Genomic DNA, 27011 nt, shown 5'->3' with positions numbered 1-27011 from the left:
AACAACCCCAGCTCCCTCAGCCTCTCCTCATAGGACTTGTGCTCCAGTCCCTTCACCAGCCTCGTTGCTCTTCCCTGGACCTGCTCCAGCACCTCAATATCCTTCCTGAACTGAGGGGCCCAGAACTGAGCACAGTACTTGAGGTGTGGCCTCAGCAGCACTGACTACAGGGGAAGAATCACTTCCTTGGTCCTGCTGGCCACACTATTCCTGAAACAGGCCAGGATGCCATTGGCCTTCTTGGCCACCTGGGCACACTGCTGGCTCAGAATCCGTGAATCTGTGTACACAACAGGGTGTTTCCAAACACAAAACTTAACTGAACACTGCATAAAGAGTTAAAGACACTTTGAAGAGCCCAGCTGCCTCACAAAGCCACTTGAAAAAACCAACCCCACGCCAAACCCCAGAGTCCTTCCCAATGGCCAGCCAAGTCAAACAGCACAAGGCAGCCAGCGAGGTTTTTGCTGCTCAGCCTAAGCCGGGTGAGGGCAAGACAAATACTTCCATCACTGTTCTACCCTGCAACACCAGAAGGGTGGCCCTGTAACGTGCCCTGAGCAGGCAGATAAGAGTGTCTGGTGCCCAGCCCTTGCCTGGGTCCTCACCTGTAGTAATAAGGGTGCTTCTTCCCGTCGCTGCCTTCGGACGTGACAGCGCTGACGATGTCCTCGGTGTCTGTGCTCACCAGCTTCACGGAGTGCACAGTCAGGTGCTGGTTCAGGTTAGCACGGCACTTAGCAGCATAGGGGCACAAGTGGCATTTGTATTTTCTCTCTTCTGAAAAAGAAGAGAGAAACCCCTAAATGTGCACCTCGTTTTGGAGCCAGCTGCTTTTAAAGCTGCCAGTAACCGAGCACGCATTCCTTTGGGTTTCTCCGAGCAGCTTTCGGGATGAGGTACTTTGGAAGCTCGACATTTTAAAAGGAGTTCACAGCAATTACTCAGAAAAAAACTAATTTGAAGGCAGTTTGGGGCTAGTTTTTTTAATTTGCTCTACCATTTGTAGTCAGATAATATAAAACTTTATAAACTGGAAAACTGGGGCAACTGCTGCTCTGAGAGCTGCAGCAAAGCCAGTGGAGAAACAGGTCAATAGTCTCAAACTACTTGCTTTACCTAGCATCTTTATAGGATTTTTGGGCTTAATAATTGTTGAGGTTGCCCATGTGATCACTTGCAGTGATCACTGACAGTTCATGATTTTGTATTAAAATCTAAGGTGATACTGAGAGGCAATGAAAAGGATCCTTTAATTTAACTTTAAAGGGGAGGAAAGGTAACACTGTATCATTAGTCCAGTTCCAAGCATAAACTAATGAAAAAACCTCACTTAAAGAACAGTTAAAAAAATTAAATTCATCATGAGTTTCTGATGCTTCACAATTTAATTATTTTTTTTTTATTTTACATTAAACATTTCTAAGACCTGGCAGCACAGTTTTTGTATGTGTGCCAGGCTGTATTTTGCGGAGAATTGATTAAAATAACCAAACATTACATCACCTTTTACAGCCTTTTCCTCTGAGAATCTGCTGCTCTAAATTTGAAAAATACTGCTACAAGTGCTAGGGGAGAGGCATTCAGTAGAGCAGCTTAGGACCAAGGAAACCCCAAGAGGTCACAGAACAGAGCATCTGAACCTTCTCAGCACGGCTGTACTAGATGGCACAACATACACTGGCATTATACCAACAGTATTTTTCAGCAGTACATAGGAAATTCTCGCTTTCAAGTCTTATTCTGTGCTGTGCACCTCATCAGGCTGTCAGAGTGCATCTTCTGTATATAAGCTCTGTTTGTCTCAGTTGATTTGAAGCTGATTCACTTTAAGAAAGTTGATATGGGGCAGAACCAGCCCCTGTTCCTCTGAGGACTGTAGGATGGGAGCAAAGATGAATGAGACATTAAATCCTTTCAGTTTCACAGGTCTGAAACACCATGGCCAAATCTTTTGTTCAGTGACATTTAAAAAGCTCATCAGGTGAATGATGTGCCTGTCCAAAAAAACCCCAAACCTGTCCCCATAAAAGGCTGTGCCTTCTCTTCAAAACTCCAGGCTTGGTTAACCAGTTGGTATCTACAGTCTGGTGTACTGGAACCTGAACAAACTCAAATTTACACATTTTGAAAGGATAAATTACAGACTGCAAAGAAATAGAATGTCATTTAACTCCCTAAATACCACTCTGACATTCTGTCCTGGTACTGCTCTTGATTCTGCTGTAAGTGTGAGGAGCCTTACCTTCTTTCTCTTCCCCTTAAACAAACAGTGATGAACACACAGAATTCCTCAGTGCTGGAACAACCAAAAAGCGTTGGCTCACCTGTGTGCAGTGAGAGATGCCGGGACAGAGTCTGCTGTCGACCAAACACTTTTCCACACACGTCGCAGGGAAAGAGCTGGTCGTTAAATTTCCAAGACGGCAATCCATTCCCCACCTCCAGCCCCAGCTTTTCCGTTTCTGTGCCAAAAAACACACAAAGTTCTGTCTTAAGAACGCTGAAGACCTGCAGCTTTCATTCAGTAGAGCCCTGTAGGTGTCACGTAAAATGCAACTCTTTGGCTGCATGCTGTGTGATCTGGCACATGGGTTCATGTAAAAAGGAAACTCCCAATGATGGAAAGGAAATGAATCTTTCATACAGCACCTTTCATACATACTCTAAAGCAGAATGCTTAGCCAAAGTGCTCTGGACACAGGCATAGTCAAAGAGTTGAACCAGATTACGTAAAGAGAGAAAGTCAAGAGTGAGCAAGGTTAAACTCTAATTATTAAACTCTAATTATTAAACTGTAATTATGCTTTTGTGGAAAGACCACTGCTTTGTCTTTTCCAGTCACCCACCTTTGCCTGGTGCATGAAGAAGGCTTGGTCTGAGATTTTTTTACACTGGATTATTAGTCATGGCTGAAGGAAGATTTCCAGACTGTTTCTTTTCTACTGATGCAGCAATTTTTGCTCCACAGAATTATAGAATCATTTAGGTTGGAAAAGACCTCCAAGATCATTGAGTCCAACCATTAGCCTAACACTGCCAGGTCCTTAAGTGTCACATCGACATGTACATGAGCAGTCTGTCACTGAAGACCAGAAGACTGCTCAGAAAAACATTAAAAAAAGAAGACAGCACATCAGTGTGTGGCTGGCATCCTAGGCAAGCTCTACCCAGCACCTGCTGTCCTCAGGCATCAAAATCCCCAGCAGCTTAGAGGGCCATCTACTGAAAAACTGGAACTCAGAGCGAGCCATTATCTTTAAAGAAGTGATTTTAATTGTTTCAGGAACAGAGAGAGTCTGCAATACAAAAAAAAAGAAACTCCACAGAGCATAAAGCACAGATATGAAGGCACTCTGTAAGGAAGTAGAGAGAAAAGGACTGAGAATGAGGAAAAGGAAAAAAGGTACACAGTGCTTCAAGAAGTTGAAAGCATGGCCAGTTTCCATTTGGACAGAAGAGAGCAGAGAGCAGACAGAGACTGGGGAAAGCAGTGGAACTACTTAAATCAGTCAGAGAAACAGTATCAGCAAGTCTTGAGCAAAAAAATACTCTGTGCAAGAGTCCTGTTGCCTGAGGAGAAGGGACTGCTGTTGTAGGAGGTGCACAAAACCACAGGGGTACTCTGCAGCTTTCCAAACACAGCAGCCAGTGGCGAGGGGGCTTGTTGTAAAACCTACTTCTGGTAAAAGACCTTCCAGTTCCACTGGAATGAAAGTTGCCACATGCAGAGCACCCTCCTCCAAACTGACACCACCTGTGGGATCACTGCCCAGAACTATCTCCATCAGTGCACGTGCACAGGCCATGATGGAGGAAAACCACTTGTCTGGGATTTTCATTTAAACTGGGTGAGGGAAAGGAGCTGGGGTCAGGAGTCCAAAAACATCTTATTGAGCGTAATTTACTTGTTGTGGAGGCTGGCACAAACCAGCAAAATCTTCATCCAATGAATCACTGAGGGATAAACATCTCCCTTGTATCAGCAAACCCTCATTTACAGTCTCCCACCACTGCAAATGTGACTGCCATGACTGAAAGAGCCTCTCCTTCACAGAGAGCTGTCCAGATGACTCCACTGTGGTTTAGGCAAAGAGCTGTCAAATACTGTATTTAATTTAAGCAATAATAAAAACAATGCCTCATTTGGGGCAGAGAGTCCACATAGCAATCTCAGCAACTTTCAGGATGGTCATACTTGCCAGCCCCTTTTCTGCTGCTGTTACATTCTCCTGTGACCCTGAAATATGTACAATATTCACACCAGAGGAATTGTGAGGCACCTCTGAGTGTTACCAACCAACAACATATTTTTCTTAAAAGAATTTCTAGCTAGAAAACAAGCTCTGCCTATTCAAAATAGTGATTTTGTGAAATTAAAAAGAAAGACACCCCCCATCCCCTGAGGGCTTTAAGTGACCCATAACCTCCAAGAACTTCAATAAAGAACGATTCTTTTTGTTACTATCCTTGAGTTCCAAACAATGGAAAAATCTCTGTGCTAATGCTACAGATATTTTAGTGGAGATTTTTGAGTACATAATCAAAACAGTGCTTCAAAAGAGGAAAATAGTAATAATTATAAGAGAAGGTCGCAAGGGTGTAGGTTGCTTCAATATGGTCACAACAAAAATGAATTAATTGGGAGACATACCAAACAAGCAAGCTCAATTAAGTAAATAAGTCTCTTAACAATTCATTTCAGCATAAGTCATCAGCCCTCTTTTATATTTTATGAAAAAGAAATAAAATATCCTCTTCTCTGTGATGGATTGTTCTGGGAAGCTCATGGGAAGCTGGAAAAATAGCAGCTTTCTGATTACCTTGAGCTGGTGAAAGCTAGTCCTTTGCAAAGCTGCTGCATATTTTTCACTGATGAAAAGAGGATACTGTAGGTGTTTTGAAAGTTCTTCTGTTTACTTTAAAGATTTACTCCTGGAGTCCTTAACTACAGTGCTCCTTTCTTCTGTTTTGACCAACTATTCTCCCTGTAGCAAAGTGCCTTTTCTGTTCAGCAGGGCTCTTAGCTTGTTCATGGCAAACAAGAGTTGGTGTCTGTTGCAAGAGGAGCCTCAGCACTCTGTGAGAGACTTCTCAGCTCCAAGAAAAACCACCTACTTCCACCCATCTTACCCTCTGGGCAGCTTTGTCTGCAGCCTGGAAACTGGAGCTCTGTGTCCATACAGTGGTCTAGAAATCTTCCCAGAACATGCCCAGCAACTGACCTCGCCAGTGACCTGCAATATCATGGGAGCCAACCTGCACGTTCAGTCCTTGGGCTCTATCTCTAATTAATGCTGGGGAATGGTGTTTTCTGCAAAGTGAGGACAGGTCCAGTGACTCTGAGACCATAACACTGGTTTGTGCACAGTGTTCCAAAGGTTTGTGCATCCCAAAGCCTTCTACCAAGACAGTCAGCATCGTCATCCTTTAAGAATACCTTACACTGGCCAGGAAGAAGACAGACTGGGACCAACTAAAGTTAAATAATAAATCACCACTGCGAGAGATGTCTCATAGAAATCCATCTTTCACTATGACATCCCTATCCTAAAATAAAGAGGAAAACAAAAAAACCCCAGCCAAACAAAAAAGGACTTGATTTCTGCTTTAAATTTCAAAACTTCTCTGTTAGAAAAGCACACATGACAAAATAATATTGAACTTATTAAGTAATATTAAGTCTATTAAGTAATAGACTGCATTTCTGTATGGGTTTTGGAGTTTAAAACAAAATATGCACAGTAAAATGAAAGGCCTCCAAGTTCTCCAGTACATCACTAAAAAGAAACAGAAAGGCAGAAAAGAAACTCAGTATATTACAGGCTAGTGATAGAATTATTTTTATATAATTTTGCATAGAATTGTTAAGAAGTAAGACTTTTACATACAATTTAATTAAATATAGTGAAATAGATCTTTATGGATACCTTTCCTGCCCTTCTGCATCACCTGGTGTCATTTCCCTACTGACCCTAAGTCAGCTTCCTAATGAGTAGCTCTATAAGGCTGATTGTCCAAGAAGGGGTTAGGAACTGCCAGGACTTTCACCACCTGTGTTTTCCCTGAGGTGAGGACAATGTGGACATAAGTTGCAGAAATATTGTTCTGTCCCTCCTCTTGGCCCTCCAAATAGATTAATTTCTGGCAAACAAAGCACAGCAGCTTGAAAGAGTTACTATTTCCCCCTTTCCTGAGCAATTGGGCATAACTGCACACACACACACACACTTATTTTCAATTTTCACATTCAGTGATTCTTTTTTTCCTCTTCTCCTCAAACTGGTAATATAAATATGGAGAGTGTATAACCACCCCTTCTGACAAGTTTTTACCCTGTCTTTTGTCAAGATATTCTTGGAGAAGGATACCATATCTGTTTGAAGCTGTAACTGAAGAAGAGGACAAAGTGTGACCTGAATACATAAGTAACTGTTTGGAGTCACCAATGCAGCCTTGTGACTGCTAGTGGCTGTCAGGCACAAAAAGTTCCCAGGGACTGACTTTGGACTCTGATATGTGGTACTTTGTTTACTTATTTTCTTTTACTTAGCTTATGTATTTTTCAATTACTGCTTCACAGTGTTTGATCCTACATTATGTTTTAATCTGCTTTTCAATGCCAGGCCTAACTTTCTATCCTTATACTAACAATGGAAAGAATGGAACCACTATTTAAGTGAAAAAGACAAAGCTAAGAAAACAAACAAAAAGTATGCTCAAATGTCATTCGAAGAAGATAAATTCATATTTATAACCTTTGCTGGTTGACTGTCTGCTCTCACACCCTATAACTCACTTAAACAGCTGCTTCTCTGTTTTATCTTCACACCTCCCATTGACCTTGGAAGCAACAAAATCCACAAGGGTGGTTCCTTATGGTCAGATGGAATCCTACAGATATAAACTGATTGTCCTTTGCAATAAGTATTCTTTAAAGAGATGGAAGTGAGAGGTGCTGGTAAGTGTTAACAAGGAAGGTCGAAATTCTCTCTATTCTTCTGGAAGTGTATGTCATAGTTGTATTTTGGGTTATTCAAACAGCTTGACACCACGTAGATGGTCAAGAAGATATCAGGTAAGTAATTCTGAAAATTAAATGAACAGAAATCCTGTGAAAATAGAGAGCAGTGTTAGAATATTTTCAATAAATCCTGCTTGCAAGCCAAATGTGATGAAGAAAACAAGTCAGATGTCCAGAAGCTCTGGTGACAGAACCCAGTGTGAGGCTGAGAGCTAAGAGGGAGAGATGGCTAAACTCTGAACTAGGAAAAGGCAGATGACAGATGATACAAAAAAAGAGGAGAGGAGGTGTGTGGTAGCTCCCTCCTCATCCTCCAGAGGACAAAACTTGATGCGAAGAGTACAAGGTGCAGAAGGAAGCTCCCATGGAAGAACGTACCTAAAAATTTTTACCAAGCCAGAATATTAATAAACTGACTAAGAAACAGTGCTGAACAAGGTAACCAGGTTTCTATGAGCTCATGGCAAGAGAATGAACAGTAATATGCAGATGCAAAGCATCTCACTTTGCTTTGAAAGACTTGGGACACTGAACAGTCATCAGTTAACTTTTGGTTACTACCAGCCTGACATGAATTGCTGCTCGCCTGTCCTCTGTGATCTTTTGAGTACCCCATGTTTACCCAAGAGGTAAATAGGACTGCATGCAGCTCTAAAGGAATGTCACAAAAGCTTGTTCCATTTGTAAGGTTATTTCTGCTTTGTTACATCTAAAAGACAAGAAGTTCAAAAAATTATTTATTCAGAAACAAGGTATTAAGGTCAGACAACCACACAAACATTGCTTTAAAAACATTTATTTGCTCAAAGAAATTTTCTTTCCTCCTTCTGTCTGCATTTATCTATGTTATTATACTGTCTTCCTACTTTCTGTAGTATTCCCATCATCAAAGATGCATTTTATTGCTTTGGAGCCGTCCCTTTACATGCTCATCTATCACCTCTGGCAAGCACACCGTATTTAAGAATTGAGAACTTCTTTTATGAAATATGTAATTAAGGCTCTGTTGCAAGCTTGTTTGCAGAGAGCCTGTGAAAGATTCCCAAGCTCAAAAATATATTGACTATACAAAATTGCAGTGCTTCAAATACTATGTATCTTACTCCCTTTTCAAGTTACTTCCACAAAGGTTTTATTTGTAGGACCAGAATTCTTATTTCTAGTAAGTCAGTTAAAATAAACAGTGGAATCCTTCCAGATACTGTGGTTCCCTAGGAAGATATGTCTCGCAACTTATCTAAGACATCAGTGATCCTGACTGGTCCTGCAGTCTTCATTTGTCACCACCTGCATCACAGCATCCTGTCTGGTCTTAGTTTAGGATATATCTTTCACTGAGAGCAGACTCGTCCACTATTAACTGAGATAAGCAATTGCTTTCTTGCCACAAAATTTTTCTATATTCCCCACAAATCAGTACATAATCAGTCTGAATGACAGAACAACTCCACAGAGGAAGCAGAGAAAATCTCCTTTCCAAATAAAAAACTTTGCCACTTAATGCTCTTATTTTTATCTCAAAGGCTTTGCAAATATTTAACATTACTACAGAGCATGGTAAAAAGCAGTAATGTTATGATAATTTAAAAATCCTTGATATGGAAGAAAATAGAACCCAAGTGATTTTATGTATCAGTAGCATTTGAGATGCTCTTTCTAAAAACAGCAGCCATGCAAGTTGGAAATATTTCAATAAAAGAGCTTGCACTGCCCACAAAAAGAAACAATAATATTGTGTTCAAAAGTATTCCAGTTGTAGAACCATAGACAACAACACTTGAAAAGGTCACCAAGAAGTGATAAAGATGGCGGGGTTTGGGAAAAGAATACAAACAGGTAAAAGATGGACGTTAAAGTCGACTTTTTAGAGAAACACAGGAGAACAGTGAAGCCCACTGCACTGCTAAGACTGGGTCCATTGCTCAAAAATGGACAGTCAGAAGCAGGGTGATGGAAGTCAGGGCAAAGACAAGATTGGGACACACTGACTTCAAAAGCCACTCCCCACCTTCCACCTTTGTGGCAAAACTAGCACCTATTTTAACTTCACTGTTACAACAGTCAACTTCTGAGCAAACCACCCAGCTTCTGATAACCTTCATCTGCATTACAAAGCTCTGAAATTTGCTTTTGTCGCCTGTTTTCTTAAGCTCAAAACTTAAGAAACAACCAAGAAGAGAGAAAATCCCCAGCTCAAAACTTAAATGAGTATGTAAATTCTGTGCAAGGTGGCTGGAGTTGCAGATTTTTAAGGAACCCTAAAGTTGCAATAATATTGCAGTCATTTATTGGAAAATATTTTTACACCATGTACACTATGACATCAAATTGAGAGAAAAACATGGTAATATGTTCTCTGTTATTTTTGCATAATATACTTTATTTCATTTCCTCCTGAAAGTATCTTCCTGACAACAGTAAGATGTACCATAATGGACTTAGGTAAGTTCTCTCTAATTCACTCCCAAGCAGGTGGCCCTCACATTTATCTCAAGCATTTACACTGCTTGTAACACTTTTTTTTGGGTGCTACAACACTGAGTTCATATGAACTTATGAAAGGATAATTTGCTCCTATTGTTATTTTTAAACCAAAATTAATTCATTTCCACAAGGTCAATAGGTTTCTACCTTTTTAATTTCTTTCCTACAATTCTGCTTAGGACACACTTCCAAGAAACCCTTTAAAAAATCACTCAAACAGTTAGGACCATTATGGGGCATTTAAAAATTTTCCTTGTTTTCTTTCCAGCCTTCTGCATCTTTTTTAGTGATGTGAAAGCTTCTGTACTGGAGGAAGCTGATGACCAGAAACCTCAGAGGGGGGAATAGAAAACAAAGCTCCAAATGCAGACAGAGTCCCTCTTCCTGAGTTGACTGTACTCACATGAAAGAATTACACAAGATGAACAAGTAACTACAAACATTTGGCCAGATCCACCTTTACCTGTTTCAGCAAGCTGCTTATGGTTGCTGCTGTGAAAGAAAACATTCTTACTGCTTTTATTGCAGATTCCCTGAGAGATAAGCACTGAATCTGCCATTGCCTTGGAGCCCTTAACTCGCTCTTTTTAGATATTCACATCTCTCCTTGCTCTCTCTCCTATCACCAGCACATCCATCCCTGCAAAACATCCTTTCTTTCTGCATAATTCTCCCATCTGCTTGGGTTGCATTTTCAGGGCACCAGTGAGCACCATGAGTGCCCCAAACTCAACTAAAACACCCAGCAACAACTTAGGGCAAATTTTTACTCTGATTGAAATCATGCTGTAGAAGAAAAAACCCCAAACTTGTCCTCAGCTTTGCTTAGATTATTTTTAAACAAAAGTCATTATATCCATCTATCCATCTGTCCAAATAGCTAATGAATTCTATATCTAATTTACTCTTAGGCAGACAAATGTTATAGAAGACAAACTTGTACAAGGCAAGATAGGTGAGGTCTGGAGAATTCCAAGGTAACTCTAAAAAGAAATGTCAGGAGTGATTTCTTTTGCAGAGCAAGAAAAGTAATTTTAAAACCCGTCTTTCTATTTCATGTTGATCTTGCATTTGGAAAAGTTTCATATTCAGGAAACAGTCTGATTCAATGCTGATGTTCAAGTTTACAAAAGATTCTGAGATTAAGAAAGACAAAAGAGGTTATGAAACTAGAGATGGGTTTGAATAAGATGCAGAGTCTCTAAAACACAGCATGCTGAGTATCTATAAACCAAATACCTCATCTATCAAGTCTCTCTGAAGAGGTTATTTAATCACCATTACACCTTTGCTACTGAATTGATATCACAGAATTAGAGCTGGAAGGGTCCTCAGGAGGCCAGGTTGTCTCTCCCTCGCCTGAAGACACACCAGCCACACACCAGATTTACCCATCAGTCCCGACAGGTGCTTGTCTAACATTATTTTAAAAACTCTCCCATGACAGGGGCTCCACAGCTTCCTGTGACATTTGTGCCAGTGCAAAACCATCCCATTGCTAGAAAATTTTACTTGGTGTTTAACTTCAATCTCCTCTGCTGTCGTTTAAGTCTGTTATTCCTTATTCTGCTCACATTAACACAGGCAAGGTTTATTATTTTCCTCTCAAAGCTGTCATTTTACATATCTGAATGCCATTATCATGTCTCCCCTCTTTTCTTCTCCAGACTAAATAAATTGGCAAAACTCTTAAACCTCTATGCACAGCTTATGTTTTCTAAACCTCTGACCACTGCTGTTCTCCACATTGTTCTTGGATTACAGAGCCCAAAACTGAACTCAGGGCTCCAGCTGCAGAGCAGAATTACCAAGTCTGCCTCACATTCCCAACATCTCAGTCAGATGTTTGCCCTTTCTGCAATGCCTACAATGTCAGCTTTACACACAGTGTCTGACCAAGACTAATCCACATCCCTCCCTTAAGCTGCACTTAAGGGCTTTCATCCCTCCCCTTTCTTTGTGGCACTCCCCATTCCCCCAGGCACAAGAGTTTGTCCTCACTGCATTGGCTGCTATTTTTCAGGCTGTTTCTTCAGTTCCTCAAGGTAAGACAGAACTCTAGTTCTGCCCTCTGAAGTGCTTATGGCACGTCTGTGCATGGTGTCACCCAGACATTTAATGAACAGGCCTTCTCTTCCATCACCCACAACATCAATAAAAGGAATGATGAATACCAGAGTGAGCACAGACTCTTTCAGAGTTGCATGTGGTCCCTAGGGTTTGACAGCTACACTTCACCACATAGTTACAGTTGTGCCTACCCTTGGTTTCCCTGTTTACTATGGGCATATTGTGGGAGGCAGCCCCCAAAGCCTCATTCAACTCAAGAGGTCATTAGCTGTTGTTAAGACTTCTTTCCTACAAATCTCCAAGCTGGTTACAGTTGTCCTTCCTGAAGCCAACGTGTTATTTTGCTGTTTTCCCTTCTTCCTTTCCTAAAACCCACTTCGTGGTCATTCTTGTCCCAAATTATCTTCTGTCACCGGCATCAAAACACAGGTCCCAAGAACTTGCTGGACAGCCCTAAGTTGTCCCAAATTCACTTCCCAGAAGAAATACATGGTAGACAAAAATCCCACATTTCCCAATGAGTACTTTGGATGAGTGTAGCTGCTCAGGAAACCCTTCTCAGATTTGACCTCCACTTGTGTTATATATTTACAAATATTTATAGCAACCATTATTTTACTTTTTAAAATGTCACTTGCTATTGAGTAACTATTAGAGATTCAGAAAACTTATCAAAAAATGATAAGAGATGCCAAAATCTGCTGTTTGAAAGGGTAAAAAATTTCAAATGTTAAGTTTTATTTGTCACATGGGATGAAACTGTTAACTTTGGTCATTTTGGTTTGGATTTTATGCTGGTGATATTTCTCAACAGCTTTTGGTTTGCTGGGTTTAATGAAGGGGGTCTAGTTTGGGTTTATTCTAAATGAAACCAGAAAGTATTTGTTTTGAGTGAAATTACTTTGTTTTTCTGTCCTTTACCATAAGTTGATTGTGCTTTAGGAGGAACAAACACAAAAGGGAAATGAAATAAAAAATTAGTATTTTTGTCTGTATGAGAAGACTGCACAGTATTAGAGGGAAAATAAAATTTATCCCGCATAGAGGCAGCCCATAATAACACAAGAAACACAAGTTTTCAGACAGATGTCAAGTGCCTTTCGAGGCAGCCATTAGACATGGACCTGAATGCGTGTCTTTCTATTTGTACTAATTAACGCCTTTCATCTTGAAGGTCCTGTAAACAATTGGCAAAATAATTAGTGCAGCAAACTCCATATGCCCACAGCAATTCATGCAAAGCCCTGCTATTTAGCCTGTGCTTCATCAAGAGAGAGACTGGCCAACTGACCGGGAGTTTAACAGGTCCCTCAGAAGGACCTGATCACATTCCCCTCAGTTGCTGTGGGAATGGCCAATAAATACTGATTGCTGAAAAAAACCTAAGGCATGAACAACTATGCACATGCTGCACATTTCACTTCTATTTTAGCCAGAGAACACACCGTGCATGCTGGAGCAAGAGGCCGTTTGATGCTTTGAAGTGGTTTGTTCTGTGTAGTAATATTTTCCGTTCTGAGAGGGACTTCTCTAGTTATGAAAACTGTGTGGCTGCTCAGGACATAGTCTCTGTTACTGTGCCACAGGTCTGCAACACACATGCACGAGATGCAAACCTGCTTGGCAGCAGACCCAGAAAAAGCTGCAAAGGAAACGCAATGCTGTAATCAGTTGCAGCCAATGTGTGGTTATGATGCCATGAAATGAACCGGGAATTTGGAACCCTCTGCTCGATGGCTGTGGTGCCGAGTGGTTGTCAAGGCAGCTGGGTGCACAGAGAGGGAAGGCTGCACCCAGGCAGACAGTCATGGGAATCTGAAGACAGGATGCGACAGATAAAAAACATGCTAGAGCCAGAACTGCTATCACGCACTTTAGCACTGAATTATGTTGAACAAATTCTGCAAAATCTGTCTTGCTTTGGAGAACTGTGCCAAGCACAGCCCACTTCTAGAGCAGTCCAACTATTTTACCTTCCTAGAATCACTTTCCACAACTCGCCAGCTATCTGTCACTTGCTATTAGACTGCAGAGAGCCACCACGATGGCTCACAGTCTTCTAGAGAGCACAGAGTGTACACCAGTCAATGTGTACCCACAGGACATTCTCTTTGTGTGAAGAATTAAAGTAAATTGGATGTTAGAGATGAGGAACTAAAATCAGTTACTCAAATCAATCTGCCACTCTCCACTCTGTCACAAAAACTTTCCTTCCATCAGCTTCAGCTGTCACACCGGTTGGATTTGTCAGAGGGACATCTCTCCAATACTCTTTTTTCATGCATCTGCATGGATTTTTACACAAACACACATACACATGCACACCCATGCATACACATACACAAAAAGAAGAGTATCTGGTTGAATCTTAAGCCAAGCCAAGTACCAGAAGAAGAATAACATTAAAAGGTCGCTTTTGAGGACTGAGAGAACCTACCATTGTGCTCTCTGGGCAGTGACAACTGTGTGGCATCTACCTCCAGTGCCGCTTCCACCGAGCACATTTCACAGAAATACCAAGATAGAAAGGAACAGCAGGACCAAGTGCCTGATGGAGCATGCCTCGGGAGGGAATTAAGTGCCACTCTCACTTTTCCACCCTGCCAGGAAGCCAATAGGGGTCAGGCACTCTCATCATCAGGAAAATGAAGGGGATATCTAATGTCTTGGGTGGGCAGAGCTCATAACTCAGACCAAAACTGAAAGCAAATAAAATGATCATAAGCGCTAATAATGCTTATGCTTATAAGCAAGAGGGGAAAAAAAATTCACTTTGTAAGCCAATTCACATGCATGTGCACTCCCCCTTTGCAACTACACTGGCAATAAAAATTGCTGTTCCATCACAGGGACAGAAACAACTGCCAAGAACTGGAAATATTCTTTTAGACTTTCAAAGAAGTCTGAAGTCTGGCAAATATGATTAAAGAAATGGAGAATCTGTCATACAAGGATAGCCTGAGAGAGCTAGGGCTGTTCAGCCTGGAAAAAAGGTGACTTGGTGGTATCTTTCCAACCTGTATGAATACCTGATGTGGGGGGACTAAGAAAGTAAAGTCAGGCTCTTCTTAGAGATGACAGTGGAGAGGAGGCAGGGACATAAATTAAAACACAGAAAATTCCATTTAAACATAAGAAAACACTTTTTGTTTGTGGTGAGCGAGGTCAAACACAGGTTGCCCAGAGTCTCCATTCCTGGAGATATTCAAAACCTGACTGGACATAGCCTTGAGCAACAAGTTAACTCTGCTGTGAGGAAGTGGTGGAACTAGACTTCGTACCTCAACCACTCTGTGATTCTCTCAAAAATAATATTCTGCAGGTTTTGCTGTCCTGAATGAATTAGAAATCAATTGCTTGTAATCATACTCTTAAACCCTAGCTTTCCTTTACAAATTCTAGCATTTAGGACCACAAAGAAAGCCTTCCTACAGTAAACAGAGGATTACTCACAATGTGAGGTTAGAAGCTTTTTTGGCAGATGTAAGCAAACAACTATAAGAAGGTGTGAATCATTCTAATTAACTCCATGGGTGCATAGCTGGGAAGCTACACAAGGGCAATTTAAATGCCAACATTTCCTCTGATCACTTTAGCAGAAATCCTCAAGGTTTGTGTGATTCACAGTCCCCTAAGACCTAAGGACATTTTCCAGGGTGACAGAAGTGGCAACAGTCCCCTACACAGAAATTGAACCCTCAAGCTGTCCCTTCATTTCTGCAGCGTGGTTACAGTGGTCTCAGGGACATTGTAAGGTTAAGTTAAAAGGAGAAAGTCTAGCAGCAGGCTAAAAGAGACCAAGAAAGGTAACTATCACCAGCAACATGGGAAGAAATGGCAACTATGGCTGGATTCACTCTAATCTTATACTCAATAAAGTCATATTAACTTTAAAGCATCTTTAAAAAGGAATTAGGCAGGAAGACACATGCAAACTCATATTAAATAATGTGGTATCTGCACAACATCACCAGCTTGATTATTTATCACATTCAAGTGATAAATGATTCAAACTCTAAACCGTCAGGAGGTATTTTCCAACTACACTAACAGAAGAAAGTAAAGAAGATTAAGTGCAGTCACAGACATATCAGTCTCACACAAATGCTGAAATTTCACATGGCCAAAAGGTACAGCCTTGCCTTTGCTCTGCTCACACCCCAACATTCCCACAAATTCTCAGGAAAAAAAACCCAGGAGATAAGCTCACTGCTTCCCCTGATCTGGCTGACAATGTGGCCACACAGATGTTAGTACTGCTGTGCTGGAGAATGTGCAGAGGAGGCCTTGGGGGCAGGCAGGTGTTCACCTCTAAGTGAAAAGGATGGTGTGAGTATGAACAGGAACAGAAGAAAGGTGTGCTGAATAGCATGTACTTCTGAAAATACTGGAAACTTTGTTACACATATTACCTCAGTTCACTAATCATAAAGATGGGAAAATCTCACTAATTCCATTAAAAAAACAACTGACAGTACCAAAATCCCAAAACTTCTGCGCTATGTTTCCAGATTTCTACTGAACTAAGTATCGTGCTACTGATTCTGGACATTTCTGAATAAGAAGAATGGCCTATCTGTCATCTTACAGGTCAGTAAAGAGTGTGGACACACATGACAGAGGAGGCTCTGATGCATTTCAGAAAGGTACTAAAGCACAGAAGATTTACTGGCTTTGTTTTATTGAAACAAACACCACCAGTAAATTTAGCTGTGGCAAAATTTAATAAATGAGGGCTATTTATGGACTACAACTCCCCAAATCCTATATCCTCCAGTTCCACAAGTTTATTTTAGCCATGTGAAATTCATTTATGACCATCAAAATTACGGCTTTGCAAGTAGTAGCAAATTTACACAAAAAGATGCTGTTGGTTTTTTGGGTATTTTTGTTTTAAATTTAATCCACTACAGATGGGATTGTTCCAATATTTAGCGCTCAGAGCACATGAAGGAGAATACCAGGTCTTTGGTGAACAGGAGAGGAAATAATGAAATATTATGTGACACACAGATATGCATAGAGAAAAAATACTCCCAAAAACCCATGGCTAGAGTTTTCACCAATATTAATGAACCAGACAGAAATGGAGTAGGGAATATCACTCATCTGGATTTCATGAAGGCAGGTTTGATTTGCAGAAGTCAATGACATAGTGGAAAACTATTAAAACACATTAAAGATTGGCTAAGGGTCAGGAACATCAGCATAAGATCAGGTTTTTAATTTATCTAGTGATCTGAACTGAACTGGATAGTCTGACATAAAACCAAACTCTATTCTGTCAAAAGAAGAGTCTTATAAAACAGAAGATAAAGTGTCCTTTTAAAGTGACTGTTTGAAATGAAAATATTAATTTCTTCTCCCTCACTTTTGCTAGGGTAGAAAAGGCCATTTTGCTATTCTTACAGGGGACAGCTGAAATTATTGAATTGTTTTGGATATGGCTTTGTATTAGATATTACTTTGATACTATGGTAATTTTTGAGCAAAGTGAGTTTGATTAATGTGGACATCAAAACTATTTTATTTCCATTTTTGAGTAAAAGTGAGCTTATTTGGACAGTGATACTAATACAGAAATGTGTTATTAACATACAAAATACCTGAAAAAGTAAGGGGAGCAATTCCCCACATCTATAGACTATAGGAAACAACTTTCTTCCCTTCTCAGAGTATTAGGAATTCACCACAGATTATCAGGGAGATACCATGACTTCTATGGGTCTGATGAGTCCCTTTCTGACAGCTGTTGGAGATTTCACTGTTATTTCCTTGGGTACCAGACCTAACAGCTTACCCATGAGAATTGACTTTCCTGCCTCTGATACTGCTGCTGATCAGGAATACTTCACCTTTATTTAAGGCCAAATCCATCAATATATCATTAGTTATTTAGTGGGGTTTTTTTGGTGGGTTTTTTTTGGTGTTTTTTTTTTTTCTCTCCACTAAATGCTCTGATCACTGCATTACTTTCACACATCTTTTAATAATCTTTCCTAATTATTTTGTACTCCTTGGGGATCTTATATACTTAATGCCCTACAAAGAGTGCTTTTCCACTTAAATACACAACGTTGCAATTTTCTTATAAAATGGCTATGAAGGGAAGTGGTTTGCACAGAGGAGGCCACTAAGCTTAAATCTCAAGGACTGAACTTTGTACCCACTGTACTCAAAAATACTCTTTAATAGCTTTAACACAAAAAACTCGAACCAGAATTGCATTAATGAAAGCAATATCAATATGCAGAGATTTCACAGTATTAAAGAAATAATCTTGAGAGCTAGAGTAACAAGTGAAACAATTCAGATTACAAGGTCATATGCCTAGAATATAGGAACAGGAATTTCTGTTGCATGCTGAAGTCATCAACTGAAATTATAAAGGAAAACATATTACTATTTGATTAGCAAGAGAGTCATCAGCATGTTCTAGTTACAAAGGAGAGGCATTTCTAATATACATATAGAAGATTGCATGTCACTGAAAAAGTCACTGGTAAAACCTCCTATGAAAGAGCATATATAGTTCTGACTAATCATATTTGCAGAAATAAGTTTCCCTAAACAGAGGCAGAAATAGGCTAGGAAATGGAAACCCTATCATACTAAAAGAGACTAAAAGACACTGGCTGGCTTACTTTTCCAAGATGAAGACAGGATTAGAGGAATGCAAGATGGCACATGAGATGGTGAACATCACAAAGGAGAATTATCAAAGCTGAAGGACAGCACTGGTGAAACAACAAAAGCAGAACTTGCTGTGAATAAATTTAGGCTGAAAAGAGAATGGTCCCAGCTCTTCAAAGAATGAGCTTCTGAAACGGCATCCTCATACAAATATAAGGGCAACGGGGTTTAAGATGGAGCTTGGTAATGAATAAGACTGCATAATGCTACCTATTACAGAAAAGAACTGCATCTGATACATGAAATATCTTACTGTCCTATGTTCCTGTCACTTTTCCCAATTCCTCTGCAGCTAAGGTGCAAAAAAGTCTGCAGACAGAAAGCTGGCAGGAGTCTGGGGATACAACCACCCATAGTGGTGCCTTGCTTGAAAAGAAGCGCCGTGTACACGGGGTTCCACCAAGGCCACCCAGACCAAGTGGCAGCACAGCCTTCCCTGTGCCACTCTGCCTGCCTGAGCCAAGGCTGGCTGCAGAGAGCCAGCACAGAGCAGCAGCTCAGGACCCAGACTTGTGCACCAGACCCTGCTGGATGTGGTGACAGGAGCACGGAGTCGCACTGTTTGACATGGACACTGCTTAATGAACGCCCTTGGCCATTAGCAGTTAATCTGCTTGGATTTTAGTTGATGGCTTGAAGGTGACACTGAACTTGGCATTTCCTGTCATTTTCTTCTGCTGTCCTTTTCTGCTTCTTACTGTCCTGTTTCAGGGACAAAGTAACCCAACCCAACTGAAAGCACTTTTCCATGGGAGACCACATGCACATTTTCACAGCGTTTTCTGTAAGACCTTTTACAGTTCTTTGTTACTTTTCCTTTATGCTGCTCTTTTAAGGGATAAAGTTTCTTCTGCGCTATTTCTTCTTGCAAGGCTGACACTGGTAGGAAATTTACCTGAGTGTATTCTGCTGTTCTTTTACATGAATATCATAGTTATAACCGATTAAAAATTTAAATCACATTCTTGGTGCTACTGTGAAGGTGCACTTCAGGTCCAAGAATTTGTTATGAAGCTGAGAAAAAACCAACATATTTGGAACGATGGAGTTGTTCCAAAAATAAAAATGCAGAAAAAAACACTGGCATTTTAAAAATTTTCAATATACATGCTCCTATTATATATCAAGAGTCTTATCACCACAATGTGTTATAATACACAGACCTATCAAGGTAATACTTATATTCCATAGAACAGATTGTGGAGCAGCATAAGCATACAAAAACCCAGTTCCTCAGAAGCCATTCTAACACTCCAGGATGATCTAACCAACTAGATACTTTACATCTTTTAAGCAGAAGATCAAACATGTCACCAAAACCCATCCACAGTTCTAGCAGCCTCACTTAAAACGAAGTCTTAGAGAGAATTAAAACTGCATTCATCTTGGTATGATGTAAGACTATTGCTGCTAGAGGCCACGTCCTCTGAGGTATTGAGCACTGCCTGAGGAGTCTATGAGTTCTCATCTTTCATCTGGGCATATGGGCATATGAATATTCCATGCTATGCCAAGGTCAAAAGCCAGGATTGAAGTGCTAACCTGGTTTATATTATAATACTTAAAAGCACCACACCCGATCTGGTTCTCCTCACCTAGAGTTAAAAAATCCACTACTTCCTTGCAGAACTGTGTCTGCAGCTAGCCTGAAGACCCTTGTCCTTATGCTACAATTTTTTTTCTTCTTGCTATGCATATTTACCCTTAGACAGCATCTAGCTCTTACCCTCATCTGCCACTTCACAAGCTGTCAAATGACTATTCAAGCATTAAAAAAAATGAAGGGTCTGTTAAGTCGTAAATTAAATGACAGTCTATAGCTGAAAATTAGCAGTAACGTGCCCAAAACTTTATTGATTGCTAAGAAAAGGTGAATAACCCCCCCTATGGCTGACTGTGTAATTACTGACCTTTAGAACCCTAGAGCTATTAATTTAAGAAGAGATAGCAGTGAACTAGCAAACGAGTTATTTTGCAACAGGACAGTAAAGGCACGTATCAAGTTTTTGCATGTGTTCAGTGCGACCTTGAATAGTACTGTTACATGCCTATATTTTCCATTTTAATGCAGAATAAATCCCAAGCTACATCTGGACATAAAATGCTTGTCAACTAGTTCAGAAGATCCATGGGAACGTACCCACAGATAATGTACTGAGGCTTTTCAGTACATTTGAAGAACTCCACATCCTTCCAGAAAGGTTCTAAATTACTGCTAAAGGCAGGAAAATTGTATTGCCAAGCTCAGCCACCCTGGTACACGTACTGCAAACATTTCATCTGTACTCTGAGAGATGGAAATGGTCAGGAACAGGAGAAGAGCAGACAGGAATTCGACATCAGTACAGTTCCTTTACTCTGGGGATACACACACACAAGCCCCCCCCCCAACCTCTGTTGGTACTGCTGAGTTTAATCTGTTATAGACTATTGCACAATTCATAGAAATAGTAGCCTAAAGACTATTAGTGCAAATGCTTCAGCAATATTTAACTTTTTTCTTTTTCTTTTTAATAATAAGCACTTATGGAGAGATAGTTGCCTTTTGACAAGTGAACTACATTTTAGGAGCATTGGTCAGGTGGTGGAGTTTACAGTAAGAAAATTTTAAAAAGACACATTAACTGGAAGTAATGAAAGAAAAAGGTGTCTGACCTGATGCAGACGTCCTTCCATGAAGAGTAGTTTCATTAGGCAGGAGATCTTTTGAGTTGGAAGTGAATGGTGATTGTCTAAATGTGTCTTCAGAAAAGAAAGGGCTATAGGAAAAAACAAGATGCCTTTTTTTAAAGAAAACAGCAGTTAACAGAAGAAGTAAATACGACTTTTGACCCCAACATCTTAATGTTATAACAAATACCACCTTATTAAAAGCCTGTCTCATTTACAGAATTCATGCTGAAAAACAGGCAGACCATGAGGCAAGTTGTGGAGAAGCAGAATGCTTTAGTAAAATTGCACCTCAGGGTGAAAACTGAAGTCCTCGCAAAAGTCTTTTAGCTACATTTCAACATCTTAGATTTGCTATATATCACAATTCAATATGGATCATTAAAATTAACACTTCAAAAATTTATGCTGTCATATCTGGAGAAGGCAATCAGAAAAGGTAAAAAATATTATTTAATAATCTGAGGCATACAGCAGTTATCTTTAAAGCAAAAAACTTTTCAAATTTTAGGTTAAGATGCTTAATAGCTCTATTCTGACACGGCATTCCACGAACAAAATTAACTCCATGAGTTTAATTTTTACAGCAGGAAACAATTCATATAACCTAAATGAATGGGTACTTCTCAAAGAGTATTAACTACAAAAATTATCAGCTACTTGATTCCAAAAAGCATATCTTGCTTTGATTTTATTTAATAGTCAGGAAAAAGTTAATTTCAATAGTGAAATGGCATTTCCGTTGAAGTATTTGTTTTCTACTCAATTAAAGATTGTAAAAGAAATAAGAATTTCTTGTCTACAGTAGAGACATAGGGAAGAGGTACATAAAAAAATAAAAACGTTAAATGACAGTATTTCTTGGAAAACTGTTTTCTAAGGCAGTGTATTCCATCTGCATGCAAACTATCAATTTCTTCAAAGTGAGAATTACGTTAAATCTGATCTCTCTCAGATAGAGAATCCTTAACAGGCTGGTGTATAGTAGTGTGTTCTAAAGGTTCAAGGCAGGAGGCCAGATCATTTCTGCAGCCTGTTCTTATTCAGTAACAAAATCCAAGAACTTTTTCAGGATAAAGAACATACTACGAGGTCTTATGAACCATTGCACAGTGGGCAGCCCAGACTCAGAAAGCACATGCCAGCAGCACCAACCCAGTTGACCCTACCAGTCCAGATACCCAAGGTGTCTGTCTAAATAATGGCACTTGCCTATGTTGTCCCTTATGCAGTTTTTCTGCAGAGGGGGAACAACGTGTTCTCCACCAAGTCACTTGTGTTCTCAGTCAGATCTCATCTGCCTTTGGGAAAGTTGATGATTAGTTAACTTGATCATGAAACACTTCTGGCAATCACATTGTTTACTTCCTCATTAAGTCTTTTTGGACAGTAACTGTGAACAGTCAATGTTAGGTTGTGCTGAAGGGTAAGGCATGAAGTTGCCCCAGACCTGAACAGCTCAGTGTATGCTGATAGCTGAACAATGCATAATACTCAAGAAAACAAGTGAACAGGATAAAACAAAACGGCTCCAACCCATATGTGCAAAACTTAACTTCTTCCAAGACTCACACTCCCACTCAGGGGTGACATAATACGAAACAGACTGACACTGTATAAAAATATGGCACGATTTATTGCAACATTCCTCTCACTGGTTTAATAATGATTTGAAAGAAAAACATCAATAAAAAATGTTTTATTACTATTGTAACTCTTCAAAATCTTGTAATCCACTCAGGTTTCCTTCTTGGCCGTCCTGTTTGTGCCTGAGATTCAGTCACTGGGACACTGCTCATTGCTGGTTCTAAGCAAAATGGATGATGCAGGGCTTATCTATTTCAGGCTAGGCCATATATCATGAGTAGGTTGCTGTAGAAGGTTGCATGGTGGCATATCCCAAGGATTTCCCTCTCCGCCATCGGTCTCTGGTGAATTACAGAACCATCCTTGGATACCTCTTTTCTGCCTTCCTCTAGAATGGCAGCTGAGTCTCTTCACTGTTGGCCCTATTATTATTTCTATTTCAGCAGATATGTCCCCCAATTTCCAGTGCAAAGTATGGAGGGAGGAGCTCCTGCTTCATAGTAAGAAATAACATAAATTGTTCTCAATCACTGTGCAAAGTCCTTTCTGATGAAGATTAAGCTTTAGGATTTTTTTTTTCCTCTGGCTGCACTTTTCCAGTTTCATGGCTACACAGTTCTCTAGATGAAAGAAACTTATCTTGGCATCTTACGCTGGCGTACTCACTTCCAGATCACTTTTGCTTCTCCACTTTTGTCTTCTTATCACAGATGGCAGGCTCTACCATCTCACTCAGCCATTGAACTGTGAGGAATCCTTGCCAGTTTCGGCTGCTTAAGCAAAGTCATATGGAAGTATGTGCTCGCAAAGTCCAGGAATACTCACAGGAGGAACAGCAACAGATAGGTGACAGTTAGAAATGTTAATAAGGAATAAGACAGCAAAAAGTGCCTGTGTACCCCATCTTGCTGGGTTTTGCTGATTTAAGACTCACCAATGACACAGTTTAATCTTTCTGCTCCCCAGTTACTTACAAGTGGACAACACTGACCTCACCTTGGCTCTCTGCAGCTGTCAGCAAATTTCACACAGCAATTGTGATTCAAATGCCTTTTTGTCATTACTCCAGATGTGGGTTGGTGAGCCAAACTGCAACACCACATGTTTTCTTAATGCAGTCCAAGTGCCTCTATCCTCCACTGGCTGCTCCATCACATTCTATTTTTGAGAAGGCGTCATACCCTCACCAGTAAAGACTTCCAGCTGTTTGGGTTTGGGTGGGGTTTTTTTTGGCAAGGTCTTTCAAGTCAATCTGTTTGAACTAGCAGGAGTTAGTAGACTGACTCACTTCCCCTTTAGAAGCTCACCTCATTCATGTCTTCTTCTGTTGATAAATAGGCGAGATAAGAAAAGCACTCAGAAAAACTGAAGCAGGCACTCAGCATTTTGTGCCCTGATAGGTAGCAGCCATTATAAGGACATCTCAGTAAAACTCAGCACAAGTTTGACAACAGCCAACTCTGCTACCCTCTTAAAAGCTGGTAGCCAGAAGAAGGGGAAGTTATCCTTGAGCTGTCCTCAACCTTACCAATTTGAATTATCTTTGATAGATCCAAAAGTAGTTCTGGATTCTCACACCAGTCCTGCTGGTAACATCATGAGACACTGAAATCTATTTTCAACTATTTGTCACCCCTTCTCTGCAATGCACACTGGATGGTTAATGAGCAGCTGGACAATATGTGCATTTATCTCCATTCGTATCTCAAGCTTATGCTTTTTAAGTAGTCACAGAAAGCTTATGCTTTTTAAGTAGTCACAGAAATGCTATGCAGGCTGCATATCCCACAAATTCCCAAACTAGCAAATATGGGAAGCATTCACTGTGACCAGAAGCTAAATGCTCAATTTCATTATCTTTCAACTTATAACATAAAAAAGTCCCTGATGTACATTTACTGAGTTGGTCAGTTTATTAAAAACAAATTATTTATTTATTGCAGCTACCATGAATGAATGTGATAGGCCTAGAAATTTAGGGACAATATATTTTAGAGATCTTTTCTTTGCAACTGAAATGCTTTTCAATTCTGTCTGGACAAGGTTGTTTAAAGTTAGCAGGCACTGGACACTCTGGGAACTTCTGTAGAAGGGGCTGCAGAGGCACTGAAAATCCGACTCTATCTTTGAAGGAATTCTTCGTCACTTCAGTGTGCTCAGTGTCCAACCCATCCAAAATAATTAGGGAACTTTCAGGTAGGAAATAAATGTATCCTTACCAATTCCTACCTGCTCCTCATCATGGGCACCTAAATCTCTAACAATTCCAGCTACCACTTATTGCATGAGCTTTGAATACTCCCACAGAGACACCTCACCTTGCAGCTCACACACGTGTAGACAACTCATGGGCTTGTTCCCAGCCACGGCACTGTTAAGTGCATATTTCTTTAACAACACATGCTACAATTGGATCATGTTTTTAATTCCTAGATAATTTAAATTGTGTTAATGTGACTGCAATCTTTAACAATCTTTAACAAATGTTTTGATAGTACGGTCTTGCTTTTAAAAAGTCATCCCTAGAACGTATTGAGATGACAGAAATACTAAACCGAAATTTTTCTAAAGAAGTCAAGTTTGACAGTAGACAATCAAAATCACCTCTTCTTACATTGGTCCATGTCTTAAAATCCAGTTATCAGCTTGGTCTGCACTCAAGCACTGCATACACTATGCAGTTTCTTTTAAGTTTCAGTTTTTGTTGAAAAAAATAGAATAAATAATTCTTAAAATGATGTGTGAATACTTCATCAGAGGAGGACAGTCATTTTGGCCCAAAGGGCTTTAACTCTAAGCAATCAGCTCTGTAGTTGTAATTTCTCAGATACAGGTTACGTTACTCATGAAAATATCTTACATTTATAGTATCAGGTCACATTTGCAGGAGACAGACACATTTGAGTTCATGAGGCAAAATGAAGCAATGCTATCTACAGAACAGCTTTGCAAATAACAATGGACTGTACTTACCTGGCTGTAGTTCTGATGGTGTTGTCTTTATTGTGGTTGTGCTCTTTGCTCACCTTTTCTGCAGAGGAACATACATGTTTTTCTGTGATTAGCATGTAACATATATTCCCCTGTCAGATTTTACTCATCCGAACTATTTTAATGCTTTCAGATAACAGCATAACCCAGAGTAGTTTAGGGTAAATGGTTCAAGCATGATTAGAGAATGGGTATGACTTTATTTAAGCTAACGCCCAACACATTTTTTCAGCTTCATATATTGGTGTTAGTGCTCCATGCAAAGTGTGCAGTACAAGTGTTCATTAAACAGAGTGCTGGTACCACTGCCTCTGTGTGATAGCTGAGCTTTACCTTCTCTGCCAACAGAATTGGACAGTGCAGCCCCAGGAGCAATGCCTGCTGCAGCCACGGGCCATTTAGGCCAGTAACTGCCTATACTTGGAGTATAGGTTTCCCTGTAGTCCAAGGCCTGGATCAAACCAGTCATCACAAATGACTTAATTAGCTTTCAAAAATACAGGAGTTGAACTCCGGCTTTTCCAACTCAGTTCAAATGCTGTGAACCTGAGCTGACTGGCACAGTGCTTTAAAGCATATGCTTATTATGGGGGACACTTGGCAAGGCTTCTGTATTTCAAATGGGAGGGCAGAAGGGCTCTAATTCCCATTACTTTTCAGCCTTAGTGATCTCACACTTTCATAGCACCGTAATGGTTAATACAGAAGTCTCGTTTCGTTCTTTAAATGCAACTAACTGATTAGTTCCATTGCTTTTACCTGATAACTGGAAGAGCAGCTCAGATGCCATCTTCACTGATATATCTTGGCTGAACAGATTTCTTTCTGGGAGCACACGGCCTTCTGGTGCCTTCTGTATCCGTTCACTAATGTCTCTCCCTAATAAAGTGCTGTAGCCAACATTTTGGCTGGGTTGGCTGGGGGACGCTGAAGCCTGCGAGTCATGAATGTCAACTTCCATTGGTTCTTCCTTTATCTTTACCATCTGGGTTTCCTTGAAACTCTCAGCTGCAAATATGTATTTAAAGAAAAAAAAACAACAAACAACCACCACAATTATTTAATTAGGCTACAATTTTTTCAGAGCACTCGAAGCAGGAATCACAATTACAAAGATATAATTTGTATACCATATCACTGCAAATGGTAAGAGAAGCAAGCAGCTGACTGCCTCAGTATTCTTCTGGCACTTATAAATAGAAGCAATCTCTTGAAAATAATTTTTCAAACTAGAGAGCAGAAAACAGTTGCATATTTGTAAACATGAGAGTTGTATCACTTTCTATGAATACTGTGTGATCACACAGCAGTTCGCAAAGCTTCATTTCTATTTAATAAATGGAGTTGCAACTACACACCAGCTCTCCTAAGGTGGGCACTGAAGACCTCTTCCAAACTCTAAATTACTCTTTATCAGCAGAAGTACCAGCATGGATAGTCAGAAGTATTGGTATGGCAACAGGATTGGAGGAGGAAACTTAATCTGCTGCTT

At 40.1% G+C, this 27011-nt stretch overlaps 1 protein-coding gene across 1 annotated transcript in view; it reads right to left on the bottom strand.

Moving 5' to 3' along the window:
- The window catches only part of ZNF827 (zinc finger protein 827), an 80417-nt gene that overhangs the window by 11918 nt on the left and 41488 nt on the right, over positions 1–27011 (bottom strand). The window contains exons 6-10 of the mRNA XM_029959601.1: positions 26279–26527; positions 25502–25559; positions 20927–21030; positions 2328–2465; positions 609–780 (exon numbers count right to left, since the gene is read on the bottom strand). Of these exons, the coding sequence (XP_029815461.1) occupies positions 609–780; positions 2328–2465; positions 20927–21030; positions 25502–25559; positions 26279–26527 (721 nt within the window). The remainder of the gene's footprint in view (positions 1–608; positions 781–2327; positions 2466–20926; positions 21031–25501; positions 25560–26278; positions 26528–27011) is intronic.

Source organism: Manacus vitellinus, unplaced genomic scaffold (genome assembly GCF_001715985.3).
Source record: "Manacus vitellinus isolate BGI_N305 unplaced genomic scaffold, ASM171598v3 scaffold_0_pilon, whole genome shotgun sequence".
In the NCBI taxonomy this organism is placed as follows: domain Eukaryota; kingdom Metazoa; phylum Chordata; class Aves; order Passeriformes; family Pipridae; genus Manacus; species Manacus vitellinus.
The sequence above is the reverse complement of the archived record's forward strand: the minus strand, read 5'-3'. Positions and strand labels throughout refer to the sequence as shown.